Source organism: Marmota flaviventris, chromosome 9 (genome assembly GCF_047511675.1).
Source record: "Marmota flaviventris isolate mMarFla1 chromosome 9, mMarFla1.hap1, whole genome shotgun sequence".
Lineage (NCBI taxonomy): Eukaryota > Metazoa > Chordata > Mammalia > Rodentia > Sciuridae > Marmota > Marmota flaviventris.
In genome coordinates, this window is record NC_092506.1 from 33,439,671 (window position 1) to 33,453,703 (window position 14,033).

The window sequence follows — 14,033 nt, forward strand, 5'->3', positions numbered from 1 at the left end:
CGTATAATCCCAGAGACTCAGGAGGTTGAGGCAGGAAGACTGTAAGTTCAAGGCCAGCCTCAGCAACTTGGTGAGGCCCTAAGCATCTGGTTTCAAAATTTTAAAAAGGGGTGGGTGTGTTGGGGATATAGTTTGTGGTAAAGTGTCCTGGGCTCAAACCCTAGTATCCCTCCCCTACAGCCAAAATAAGCAGTAGAGTAGAAGCAAAATCAGAACAAAATGTTAAAATGAAATTCAAAGAAAGGGAGTGCTTCATGGGGTGATTAAAAATATTATTTGCTCCAAACCAAGAAGGAAATGGGCTGAAAAGTATCCAATGAATTTAGCAATGAGAAAGTCATTTATATCTGACTATGATGTTTTCAGTGAAATGGAGCTACCTAAAGTAAACTGAAGAATAATTAAACTATGAAAACATATATGTATATACTATATAAGAGGCTTGACTAAGAAAGGGAAGAGGAAAAGCAAAATAAGGGAAAAGTGGGGTTAAGTGGGAAGAACTCTGGTGAGGTCTTTTGACCATTGGGGACATGTCTTTGAAGGGGACTTTAGCTCTTCCTCTTCCTGTCTCTCACTGTTCACCATGTGGTCAGTTTTATCAGGTGTAGTCTCCATATGTGATTCCTCATCCAGGTCCCAAAACAATGGGGCAAATCAATCATGAACCAAAACCTCCAAAACTGTAAGCCAAAATAAACCTTTATCCTTTATAAGCTACTTAATAGGTGTTTTTTTTTTTAATAGTAAAAGAAAGCTGGTCAATACAACTTTTTTCCTTGTTTTTAAGTAAAGCTTGAAAATAGATTTGAGCATGCGTAAAACACACACATATATAAGAACTAATAAAAAGGAAGAGATTAAAGTTAAGAAGGAAAATTGATACTGACAGATCTTTGGAAAGGTAGAGATTAGACCTAAAATACTGGTGAAAGGATGATTTTAAAATAGAAGAGTATAACTTCCATTTGTGAATAGAGTTTATGTTTTAAGTATTTATGGTAGAAAGGTGAATGAGTTCTCATCTGATGAGAATGTTTTTCTTTTTCTCCATGTGCAATACTATAAATCATCCCAGAAAATTAAAAAGAAAGATGTTATGGCAGATTTTGGGGGTATGAACATTTAAAAGGTGATCGAGACTATTGAGAATGAAAAAAGGTGACTGGAATTATGGTAATGTCTTCTGGCCAGTGTTAAAAGCTTACTTGAAAAAAGAAAACTTTACGTGAGGCTAGAGATCATGTTAGTCTCTAATAAATGGTGAAAATAATTTAGATGGCAGCATATAGAAGATGTAATGGCCAAAGGTTTGTATGTCAGAGCAGTTTAAGATAAGCCATCAGGTTGTGGTATTAAATAATTTAATGTCAGAGAAACTTGACTGTGAATCTAAGCCACTATTATACAGTTTAGATAGATATGAGATGTCTCCTAAAAGCTCATGTGTGAGACAATACAAGAGAGTTCAGAGGTGAATACTGGGTTATGAGAGTCTTAACATAATCAGTGCATTAATTCACTGGTATGGATTAACTGGGAGGTAACTATGGACAGGTAGGATGTGGTTGGAGGACAGGCCACTGAGGGCATGCCTTTGAGGTGTTTATTTTTGTTTCTGGTGAGTAGAACTCACTCTCTGCTCCCGGTTGCCACATCCTGAGCTACCTCCCTCTGTCATCTCCCAAGGTGCCTCACCTTGGGCCCAAAGCTATGGAGTCATGTGACTGTGGTCTGAACCTATGAAACTATGAGCCCCCCCAAAATTTTCCTCCTCTAAGTTGTTCCTGTCAGGTCTTTTGGTCACAGCAATGTTAAGGTTGACGAGGAAGCCACTATGTGTGTGACTTTGGGCAAGTTATTAAGTTTCTCTCAAATCTTCAATTTTATCACCTATAAAATGTAGACATCTCACCTGAATGTTGCTAAATCAGATGACAAAAAAGAGATATGTTTATGGCATAGCATGATGCCTGGTAAACAGACCCCAATAAATATTAAATGTTTCAATAAAATACATAATGATAAGATTTTAGGATATTAGTTTGTTTCCCAAGAAGTTAGTGTTACGGAGAGCAAATTGGAAAGGTCTGAATGGAATCAAAGAGTAGAAAATTAAACCTAGAGAGAAAAAATACAGTATTGTGAAGATGAAAGTATTATGGAGATAAGATTACTGGAATAACTGAATTCTTAGACCATGACTAAAGTTATAGTGGCTTCACCTCCTTAGGTGAAGCAGGCTATAAAGTTTCAACAAAGAAAACTTTTAGGAGTCCCCTGGTTACTTTACACACTGCAGTTTTAGGGGCTGGTATGAGAGATCTGAAGTTTTATAGTCTGAATTCAACAAATAGGTAGGTGAGGCAAGAGACCCACAGGAAGTAAGATAAACTTTTGAACTAGTCCTAAATAGGCATTTTCTACTTTAGAAGGACCAGTCAGGTCATTATTATATAAGCGTAGTCTGCTGATGCTCTCTCTTATGCATTTGTTAACATTATTTTTTATAAGAGTAAATTCTTCCTTTATCACTATTTCTATCTATACTTTGATTAAATTTAAACCTATTCCACACCTCTTACATTTGCATAAACATCTACATGTTATATATGTATTGTGTGCAGTTATTCCATGTGCAACCAACATCCAGTTTAAGTTCATAAAAGGTACAATTAAGATTTTATTGCCTAATAGTGTGCAACACATTGTAGAAACTTAACTAAAGGTAAGGTGGCTTTACTAAAGAACTGCTCTGGTAGAAGGATATACTATTTCAGTTCTTTAACAAAGTTGTACAGTACTACTGCAAGATAAATTAAGAATATAAAATATTAATATAGTTTAGAGATTGGTAAGCTTTTTAAAGAAATATCAGAAAATAAATATGTTAGGATTGTGGAACAACCATACAGTCTCTCTTACAACTGCTTAATCTTGCCCTTAAAGCATGAAAGCAGCCATAGAAACGTTTGAATGAACAAGTATGCCTGTATTCCAACAGATTTTATTTATAGAGATAGTGGCCAGCCAGCAGTCTGTAGTTTGACAATTTCAGCATAATAAAATACTCAAAATTTATTACATAATGTAGAAAAAATATAGCTCAGCAATTTTAAAAGGGATGAAGCAAATTGATAAGAAAATGTCATATCCTATGAGAGAAAACCTGAAAGTGCTTAGTGTTTACTATCATACAAAAAAATAATAAATTAAAATTATGATTATTGTCATATTCCAGTAGTGTCCGTTGTGATAGTTCCTTTTTCATTGTGAATTTTAGTAATTTGAGTTTTCTCTTTCTCTTTCTTAGCTTGACTAAGGGTTTATAAATTTTACTGATTTTTTTTTCAAAGAACCAACTTTTTGTTTTGTCGGTTTTTTGGATTGTTTCTCTTGTTTGAATTTCATTGCTTTCAGCTCTGATTTTAATTATCTCCTGTCTTCTACTGTTTTTGGTGTTGTTTTTTTCTTCTTTTTTCAAGGGGTTTCAGATATAATGCTATGAAAAAAGTGTGGTGGACATGTTCTAAGGTGATCCCCATGATTCCTGCTTCCTAGTATTCATGTCTTTGTGTAATTCCTTCCCCCTGGTGCAATAGAAACTGTGACTTGCTTCTAACCAAGAGCAAAGGTGATGGGATGCCACTTCTGTTACTAAGATATCTTGCTAAGAGATACTCTTCCTTGCTGGTTTTGATGAAATAAGAGGCTATCATGTGAGCTACCCTAAGGGAGGACAGTCTGGTTGACAGGCAGTAAGGAAATGAATGTTGTTAACAACCATATGAGCCCAGAAGCAGATTCATTCCTTGCCAAGCCTTTAGATGAGAACCTAGCCCTGGATGACACCTTGACTCCAGGCTTATGAAGGACTCAGCTAAGCTGTGTGTAGACTCCTGAGACACAGAAATTATAAGATGACAAATTTGTGTTGATTTAAGCTAATAAATGTGTGTAAATATTGTTAGGAATAGATAACATACAAAAAGCCCATCAAGAGAACAGCCTCAGCTTATAACGGTTTGACTTGATGGGTATATTTATTGGATGTAAGTTGAGCCATTTGTAACTAATTTTCCAACAGCACATCATTTACTGCTATTTCTAGAACTAAAATTAAGTAACTAATATGATAAAAACAATATATTCGTAAATGTCACACAACTTGCATAATTAATGACAACTTCTATTAAACCTGTCTGATGGTCCACATCTCCACAAATGGATGAAGATCTTTTATTTGCCATCACTTTACTTTTGGTACTTTTAACTTCCCTATGTAGCAGACTATCAGAAAGCAAATTCAATATAAAATATCTCAAAGCCAATTTCACTATTAAAGAATTAAACATTTTTAAGAAATGTCTATTTTTCCATAATTTACTTCTCAGAGAATGGTCTTTCATATATTCACATTTATTTATTTTGAAATATTTCTAAGGTCTAAAGCAGACTTTTTCTGGTAGTGTTCACTAGATCTAGTTTCCATGGTACATTGCTACTGAAATTGTAAATATACTATTCTGAAAGGTCACACATAAACTGAGGTATATACTTACATATATAACTGCCTTGGTAAATGAATAATCTACTTCATGAGAAAATGGTTAAAAAGCTGGAAAATTATAATGAAAACTTAATACAGGTAAACTTTATGCTCTAATTTTCTCTTACTTCTGGAATAAAAATAGTCTTTCAGTGATGAGAAACATAGCAGTGCCCTAGGATCCTAACCACTGACCTTAAATTCCCATATTTAGCTTGTGTTTTATAACTGTTTTTCCATTTCTGAAGGCAGATTCATTTATAGTATAAGTCATATTGACTTGGGAACAGAGGAGAATGAAGAGCCTAGCAAATGGGACTCCTAATCTGCTAATTTAATCTAAATATTAAAATGTGTGATAATATACAGTGTTGTGAAGTGTGAGATGAGAGTTATCTGGTATTTCAAGAGCCACACGAAAGTTAATGATTAACTGAAAACAGGAACAAAATTATTAAATAGTATGATTTCAGAAAGTTAATTTATTATATTTTATAGTCTCACCATGTTGAGTATGTCAAATTAAATTTGGAATACTATATTCAGTTCTGGATACAATTAAAGAGACACTGTCAGTCTAGGAGGCCCATCAAAAAACAGTGAGGAGAATAAGGAGTGTGAAAACAAAATTTCACAAAATCCAAGGAAAGAAATAGTGTGTATTTAGAGAAGATCTGAGGTGATGAAATAGCTATTTTCAAATATTTTAAGTGTGTATTGTATTTTAAGTGTGGATTATTTTATATTATATCAGAGTATGAAACTAGGAAGAATAAATATGTTACAGGTAAATGGATTAAATATCAATAAGGTGCTTTGATCATGTAACTACCAAGGTATATTTCACTTCCAAGATTCTTTGATCAATTCTGAAAAGTAAGGCAAACAGGATTATATATTTAAATGAGAATTCTCATCACTTGAAGCATGAAAAAAATTACAATTAGTTAGTTAGCTTTCTTTCAATAAAAAAATCACAATTAGTTTGTTAGCTTTCTTTTTAATGATGATAAAATCTGTGATATATACCATATCTGTGATATCCATATACGTGTACATACATAAACATATACATTCAATGGACTTATTAGCATTTCCATTTTTCAAATTAATAACTATAATAATCTCACCCTAAATACTGAGATTCTTCAAATAATTAATTGACTCTAAAATGGGATACAACACACTATGAAGATTTTTTTTTTTTTTTTTTTTGGCACTGGGGATTGAACTCCAGGACACTTGGGTACTGAGCCACATCCCCAGCTCTATCTATTTTTTATTTTATTATTTTTTATTGATTTTATTATTATTTTTAAAATACAAGACAGCAGTGGAATGCATTACAATTCTTATTACACATATAGAACATAATTTTTCGTATTTCTGTATATAAAGTATGTTCATGGCAATTTTGGCCTTTATACATGTACTTTGTTTTTTGCATTACAATTCTTAATACACATATATACCACAGTTTTTCATATCTCTGTTTGCATATAAAGTATCTTGACACCCAATTCAAGTCTTCATATGTACTTTGTATAATGATGACCATCACATTCCACCATCCTTGCTAATCCCCTGCCCCCTTCTTTTCCCTCCCACCCCTCTTCCCTATCTAGATCTAATCTAATCCTCCCAAGCTCTCCCTCCCTATGCCACTATGAGTCAACCTCCTTATATCAGAGAAAACATTAGGCATTTTTTTTTTTTTTGCAATTGGCTAACTTAGCATTATCTTCTCTAACGCCATCCATTTACCTGCAAATGCCATAATTTTGTTCTTTTTTAATGCTGAGTAAAATTCCATTGTGTATATATGCCACATTTTTTTTTTATCCCCAGCCCTATTTTATATTTTATTTAGGGACAGGGTCTCACTGAGTTGCTTAGCATCTCAATGTTGCTGAGGTTGGCTTTGAACTCATGATTCTCCTGCCTCAACCTCTTGAGCCACTGGGATTACAGGTGTGTATTACCATACATGGCAACTGGGAAGATTTTTAAGTTATAAGTTCTACATTTTCAGATATACTTGCCTAGTTAATTTCAAGTTCAGATCAACACTAACTTTAAATTAGAATTTAAGGCACTTTCTCTGTAATTCACCTTAACTTCTATAGAATTAATACTTTAAATATTTAATTTCAGAATGAGAAAAACCATAAAAACCATGACACACAACAGAAAACTGATGAGGTAGAACAAAGCATGTATTTTATACTAACCAATCAGAAGAACGGTTCCAACAGCTAAACCTCCACCTGGAAATGAAATAAACCACGAAGAAAATTAATCTACTGTTTGCATTATCTTTAGCATAAAAGTTAGGCTTTTATATATAGGACAGGTACTTCAATAACTTTGAAAACTGCAGTTGTGAACAATATTTTTAATTACCTTTGCAATAGTTTGCTAAAGGTACTATTATGAAATAATTACATATTACATGTAATTATATACCACACATTACAATTATTTTCATAAAATACTGTACTAGACTCCTTTCTCTTGCAATAGAACCATGCAGCTTTCGACATAACTCTGGTTAAGCACTCCAAAAATGTTATATTTAGCAGTTGCTATTAAATAAACTCAATAGCAAAGACCCAAATGTGCACAGTAATGTTAACTACTACAGAAGTACAATATAGAAAAGAAAGGCTATTACAATGGAAATTTGAATTTAATATTTATCCTCAAATTTAGTAAGGCTTGAAGAAAATTGATAATTAAAACTAATTACTAAAAAATATGAACAACATATACACACTCTTGACATGCTTTAAATATATTTAGAATTTAAAATTAACAGTATTTTTACCATTTCAAACAGAAAATGACAAATCGCAAAATACATTTCAATATTACCAGAACGTTTTTTTACATATCAAATCAAGAATACACAACTCAAATAGTAAATAATTTAAAATCATTTTAAGTTTTGGAAAACTAAAAGTATACCAAAAATTTGAGACAGTTCAATACTTTGTTCTTTGATTTGTAAAAGTATTAGTATTTATGATTAATATCTCAGATGTGATCAAATTAACTTTAAAATTAAAAATATGTTAAAGAAAGAAGAGAAATATATTTAAAGTAAAATTTAAAAAGAAATTTTTCAAAATTGTTGGGCAAGAGAAGACAATATTATTAGTTTTGTGTGTATATGTATGTGCACAAAACTATGAAAGAAACATTTAGAACACCAATAAAACACTTTCCCTGAAAAAATTCTGTAGTGGAAGACATCATGTAGAAAAACTTAACTTGACATCTGGTAACATAGGTATACCCAAAATAAAATGAAATGTGGTTTATGCAGACTGAATTACACTTGAAATAAATTTTAAAACAATATGTAGAACATTTCACATTGTGAGAGAAGAAAAATTTAAAAATTAGGACATTTACATATTTTAGGTTTAAGTGGATTTATTATAGAACTGAGTATATATTTTAATTTCACATCTAGGCACATTTCTTTATTATACCTTTAAAAGCTACACCAGACTAAGGAACTGTTCAGATGAAAATATTCACCTGAAATGCATGTGATGATAGCATTCATAAAGTATCAGAACAAAAGGGTTTGCTTTTACAAAAGATTGGACTGAATGTTTAATTTCAGAGTTTGTGGCACATAGAGATCACTACTAACATTTTAAACATTTTACATTATTTTTCAATTGCTTACTTTCCTACCTTTTATTTAGAAAAATAAACATTTAATTTCCCTAAAGCCATTTTGTATAAGTTTAAGAAGATAAAATAAACAACAGAAATTGCAGTATCTAGGCTAGGGTAGGTAATATTTAAAAAGTTCGCTGCCTTTCTTAATCTATTTCCTTAACCTATTTAGTTTTTTTATATAACCTCCACTGAAACAGGACTTTTGAACATTCAAGGTGGGATGATAAGTTTCCTAATTAAATGAGGTAACACAAAGGACAGGTGTGTCTCCCAGAGAGGTATTCAATACAAGCCACCCTTGCCATTCTGGTAATTAATTTCAGATTAAAGATATCACTAAAATTCATTGTTATTTGATATATGGTGATCTCTATAATAGTAATAATTACTAAGAATATGTCTCAATAATGAACTGGTTAAGTATAGCATTATACAAACCTGACTAAACTAGGAAAATTATTTTCTGTAAAAAAACAATTCAAATGATCCTCTGTTCCTGATTTTTCAGGAAAACACCACTAAAAAATCTCATGGTCATAAAAATTGTTATGTTTAGAAAAATTGAACATTACTTAAGATAACATAAAAATGGGACCTATCAAATGACTTTTTATCAGCCAAAATAATATCTTATCAGGACTTCCCTTATAAAAAGGCAAGTTTTCTTTTTTCCAAATGAGTTCTATTATGTATATTCATTCACTTGATTCAAATTTAAATTGGGTCTAATAAGAGTAGGTCATTTTGAAAGCTGGTCATTGGGAAAGTTGCAACTTATTAATGAATTTAAAGCTTTGAAGATCAAGCTTATGGTTTTTAAAATAGAAAAAAAGATCTTGTGCTTTTGTTCTAACTCTAATGGGTAGAAGTTAATGATTTCAGTACTATTTTAAAGGGAGAAAATTAAATTCCACATACCAACCCAAACAAATTTGTAATTAAACTATAAATTTGGATAAATGAGGTCAAATTAATACACTAGAGTATGGACCAGAGTAATATTTCAAAGTCAGAAGTGATAATACTTTATACCAGTATTTTCCACCATATAAAGAAATAATTTTGCTTAAAATTATAGAAGGACGATTTGGGGAAAATGCAATTTAAAAATTAGTTCGTATCTTTTCCTTAGTCCACAGTAATATCCTTAGGTACTTAAATCCATGCCACATCTCAAATTAAGTTGAAGTTATTTTGTTAGCATGTCTACCTTTTCTTTCCTAAGAGTTATGAAACATCCTGATGACAGGTGATGACACAGTTATTGTCTGAGCAATATGGGAATCAAAATAAAGCTATTAACAGTGTTAATATTCTGTAGATTAAATCACATGAAACAGTTTTACCTAGTAATACAAAGGAATAGCTGTCTATATCAATTTCTAAAACATTACAACCAGGATTATGCTAAATATATAGTCTACACTCAAGGTATATTATTCCACACTACGATTAAGATATAGTAAAGGAAAGACCACTTTTCGAAATTGGTGCTGAAAATAGAAACTGTCATAACAGGCTTTTTCCAAAGAACTCTCCTTGGATTATTATTTACCTCGAATCCCTACCTGCCATTTTCTTGACTGTCAATTTAATAAATTTGAATAAAAGAGTGGTAAGCTAGCCAAACCCACAATCACCATTCCTCAAGCATCTTCCGGGTTAGACATACTTTATTTGCTGTAATCTTTCATTGGAAATTCTTAGAAGAGAAATGGAGCTCTATCTAACCCAGACCGTTTATTTTCTGAAATATATGTGTGCTATTTATATAGTGTCCTTAAATAACAACATAAATGTCCTGAAAGGGAGAGGTTGAGAAATTGGATTAAGAAGTCTAAGAACTTAAAAATTTTAAGTGTTATCAACTTGAGAAACAAACCCAAATTTGACAATAAAGTTGTCAGAACAAAAACAATATGATGACTAACAAACATTCAATTAGCCTGTATGATGCCTTTCAAGTGTATCATGCATCTATATTTAAAATTACAATGATGTCATAGGGGCTGTAGTAAAATGTCCTTTTACTACATGGTTGTTCTAAGATAGTATTTACTTGTTACACAGTAGCTACACAATATATTTAGGCAGCAATCACAATGTCACAGTACAGTCTAATCTTTCTGATAACATCCAACTACCATTACATTTTATTACAATATGGCCATTAAATTAGTTTTGTCATAATCTGAGTAAAATATTATATTAGAATAAAAATAGAGTTTAAATTTCTTATACTTGTGTGTATACATATTAGTAGCCAAATATCTCACTTTCCAAATCATATAAAATAAATCTGAAGTGTTTGCTCTCAGGACCACACAAAACAGAAAATCAAAATACAAAAATGTCATTAATAAACTAACAACAACAGAAATACTTCTAGAGAAATTATTATTACAAATGTAGTATTCTTATTATCCCAACTGTTCAACTTCTGTGCATTTTGAGAATGAATTGCATCAATGTAAAATATATTTGAAAATATCCAAAAACTTATACAGTTTCAATCATCCTAATGAACATGAATTTTTGCATAAGCTTGTATTTTAGCATAAGCTTGAATCCTAGAGTTCTCCACACCCCAAACAAATCTGGAATTTTTAAAAATTACTGTTCAAGTTTATATTTTTGTAGAAACACATGTGGAAGGTGCTTTGAGTTCTCTTTTTTGGTGGGTGCTTGAAGACTATAATTAAATCACTGTTAGATTCAATGAATGGTCAAAATTCCTTGAAAACAAGTCCTCAAAAATATGAGATAGCTATTAATTCAGAACACTACATTTGAACCCTATAGATCAGCTCACATTGTCACAAGTTATGTGACTGTTTATATTACTCATAAATTTGCTTTTAGAAGTAACACCTAACTCCATCCTATGTGTTTCACAATCTCTTGTATGTTTTTTCCTGACAAATTATTTTTTCTTTTAACAAAAAATTTATGAAGAAACTACTAAGTTCCAGGAAATTTGCTAGGTACATTTTGTTACTTTAATGAGGAATTGAAGGCATGATGCCACATTTGTGGCCTTTTTATTTGGAGAGTAATAGTCATCAAGTGAATGAAACTGCAAATTTCCATTGAATTAAAAATATACATATAAAATGATTAGAAATAGCTTTGAAGCTTTAAGTTCAAATATAGAAGGCCACCAAGTGAGGCTCACAGGGAGACAATGTGAAATGAATAGTTGCTAACTATATATTTTGAATTATTTCTTTTTTGAGTACCATTGAAACTCAAGAGGACAATAGGCTTGAAACAATTAAGTGAAAATACTTAAATTTATAAAGAAATACTTGGGATCCAGTTAGGACTCAAAATAACAGAATCGAGAATCCATACTCTTTTTCATAAGTTGCTTCTTTTGTTACTTACTTCTGCACTAAATGTTTGAAAAGCTTACCTTGCAGGGTGCAGGGGAGGGGCGGATTATGGAAAATGTCAAGTAGCAAGACAAGCAAATGCAGGGGCAATATATTACAATACTGCACCAGATATAACAGACACATACAATGAAAGCAGTAATGAAATATAAACAGACCAATTTTAACAAGGCAGCATTCATACAGAAATTAATCAATAAACTTTATTAACACAGCATATCCGTCCTACCAGGCTAATGTGGTCAACACTTTCAACATAACACTTATTAAACAAGCATACTCTTCAGTAGGCTTTTCATGAAAACTTCCATAAATTATAAAGGAAAGTCTAGGAAACTGGACTTCTTCCCGTTAAGATGTGCATTAAATAAAAACCTACCCATTGGTATGTAGCAGCAACCAACTCTGGGAAGCAAAATGTATATAGAAAAAAAGTTTTAAAAAATGCACATATTTAATGCAAATAGGAATTGAACCATCAAATTACAAAAGATGGCTTTAACTACTGAGTCAACATACATCTTTCATGTACAGTCTTTTTAAAACCAATCTGATTTAAGATTTAAGGAAATAAGCAGCCTGGTGGTGACTGAGTGGGAAATACATTTTTTCAGCATTTTTGATTAAAGCTCTTCTCTCAGAAGGATAAAAACTTTGTACTTCAGTGCGAGCAGTGAGCTACTTGAGGTTGGCAGAGAGAGGGGTGTACTCAGACACCAGGAGGGAGTCCTAGCTGAAAGCCTAACCATTTTCCATATAGTAAAGCTTCTCTTTCACTAGGAAGCCTGTAGGGATCCCATCTTAATCTGCGAATGGGCTAATAGACAGAAGGCAAGAAGAGAGTAGAGGCACTTAGAAATCTTGCATCCCTTCCTCCCCTCCCTCAAGCCAGGCTCTCCTTTCCACGTCTCTAAGGGGGAACACTTGAGGGCGGGGACCAAGGTGGCTCTCCCGACAGGCCCCCTCCCTAAGTTTTCCCTCCGGTGAGCCCGCATCCGTTCTGAACCGACCTAAGAGCTGGTCCAGGGCGGGGAGCCCGGTTGATACCAGCAGTTGTCCATTCCGCAACGACGGTCGCGTGCCCGCAATAGACACCAATCGAGGGCCGCTGCTCTCAGTCCCACCGGCTTTAGGACCCCTCCTCTGGAAACTGGTGATGTTGCTCTTTCGGGCTGCCTCTCCCACAGACTTGGTACTCGCCGCGCCAGAGCCGCAGGTTGCCTCTGCCGCCATCTTGGAGGCTCGTGCGCTGACCCAATAGGAGCCCTGGGAACTCAGGCAGCCGGCCTGTCAGAGTCAGCGCCTAACTCCCGCCTCTTCGCTCCGACCGTCGCTCCTGTAGCCAATAAAACTGAGAGGTCCCTCACGAGCCAACCAATCGCAAGGCGTTTTGCTGAAAAGTGCGCAGACGTAAGGACAGAGGACTTCTGTCGGACCCAGGTGAGAAAGGCCCACCTGAGTCTTGGGTCTTGGTTCTCCCGAGGGTCTCCCCGGGTTCTTTGGGGCCAGAGGTGGGTAATGTCATTCACCTTTCTTCTGGTATTCCTTGCTTTCATTCACGTTGAGTTAAAGAAAAGATTGGTGAAGCAAGAAGCCCTAAGGATTTAATCAAGCCACTGATGAAGCTGGAGTTTACGTCTATCTTTCTCGATAGTAAAAAGGGGAGATATTTTCCCCCGACTCTCTCTCTTCTGATTTCTAAAAGAAGATCCGTTCCGTTCCTCATGAGGCCTTTTTCTTAATGATTGTCTTATCTCGAAAGGACTGTAACTGTTAACGAGTTGCTTACTGACCGGCTGGGGTTAGTTCTTTAGTACTTAGTAATAGCTGGGTTGGATGTTTGACTTTAGAGTGAAAAACTCTTGAACTTTGAGACGATTTTGTTTTCCTCTGTCTGATAAAATATACATCTTTGAGAAGTGCCCGCGAGAAGCTTTTGTTATTTTTAATTAGTGCTTCTGGAAATCTTGGAGCGTCTTTCTATAAGCGGTGTGAATGACAAGTGTTACTCTGACAACCTTGTTCACACATTTAATTGTGGTTTGCTGTTATAAAGCAGCTGCAAATAATAGAAAATACTTCAGTTCTCTTAAAAAAAACCTGATATTAGATGTGTAGTTCTAGTAATTTGTGATCTCTAGTAATTTGTGAATCTTTCTTATTACAGTGTAAATTTTATATGTAAAAAACCATGTAATTTAGAGCTGTGTTTTGGATTTAATTTTTTTTAAATTTTCAAATCAGATATGGGGGTTGGGAGTGGGTGTTTTTAAAAGGCATTCATGATTGACAGATGGCCAAACTTTAAAAAGAACTCCAAAATCACACCTGTACCACTGGTTACTCTTAACTTTGACCAATGATCTATGATAACTTTTATGTGTTTTCTTTTA

At 33.5% G+C, this 14,033-nt stretch overlaps 2 protein-coding genes across 8 annotated transcripts in view; one reads left to right on the forward strand and one right to left on the reverse strand.

Moving 5' to 3' along the window:
* The window catches only part of Elp4 (elongator acetyltransferase complex subunit 4), a 270,465-nt gene extending 257,582 nt beyond the window's left edge, over positions 1 to 12,883 (reverse strand). The window contains exons 1-2 of the mRNA XM_027936724.2: positions 12,651 to 12,883; positions 6,781 to 6,816 (exon numbers count right to left, since the gene is read on the reverse strand). Of these exons, the coding sequence (XP_027792525.2) occupies positions 6,781 to 6,816; positions 12,651 to 12,873 (259 nt within the window). The 5' untranslated portion in view covers positions 12,874 to 12,883. The remainder of the gene's footprint in view (positions 1 to 6,780; positions 6,817 to 12,650) is intronic.
* A 159-nt stretch (positions 12,884 to 13,042) lies between these two features.
* The window catches only part of Immp1l (inner mitochondrial membrane peptidase subunit 1), a 76,979-nt gene continuing 75,988 nt past the window's right edge, over positions 13,043 to 14,033 (forward strand). For 2 of the 7 annotated variants that reach the window (XM_071616317.1, XM_071616319.1), the window contains exon 1: positions 13,043 to 13,080. The gene's annotated coding sequence lies outside the window, so the exon portion shown is untranslated. Of the gene's footprint in view, positions 13,152 to 14,033 lie in introns of all 7 variants that reach the window. The other 5 variants (XM_027936700.2, XM_027936701.2, XM_071616320.1 and 2 more) reach the window with 4 other exon arrangements.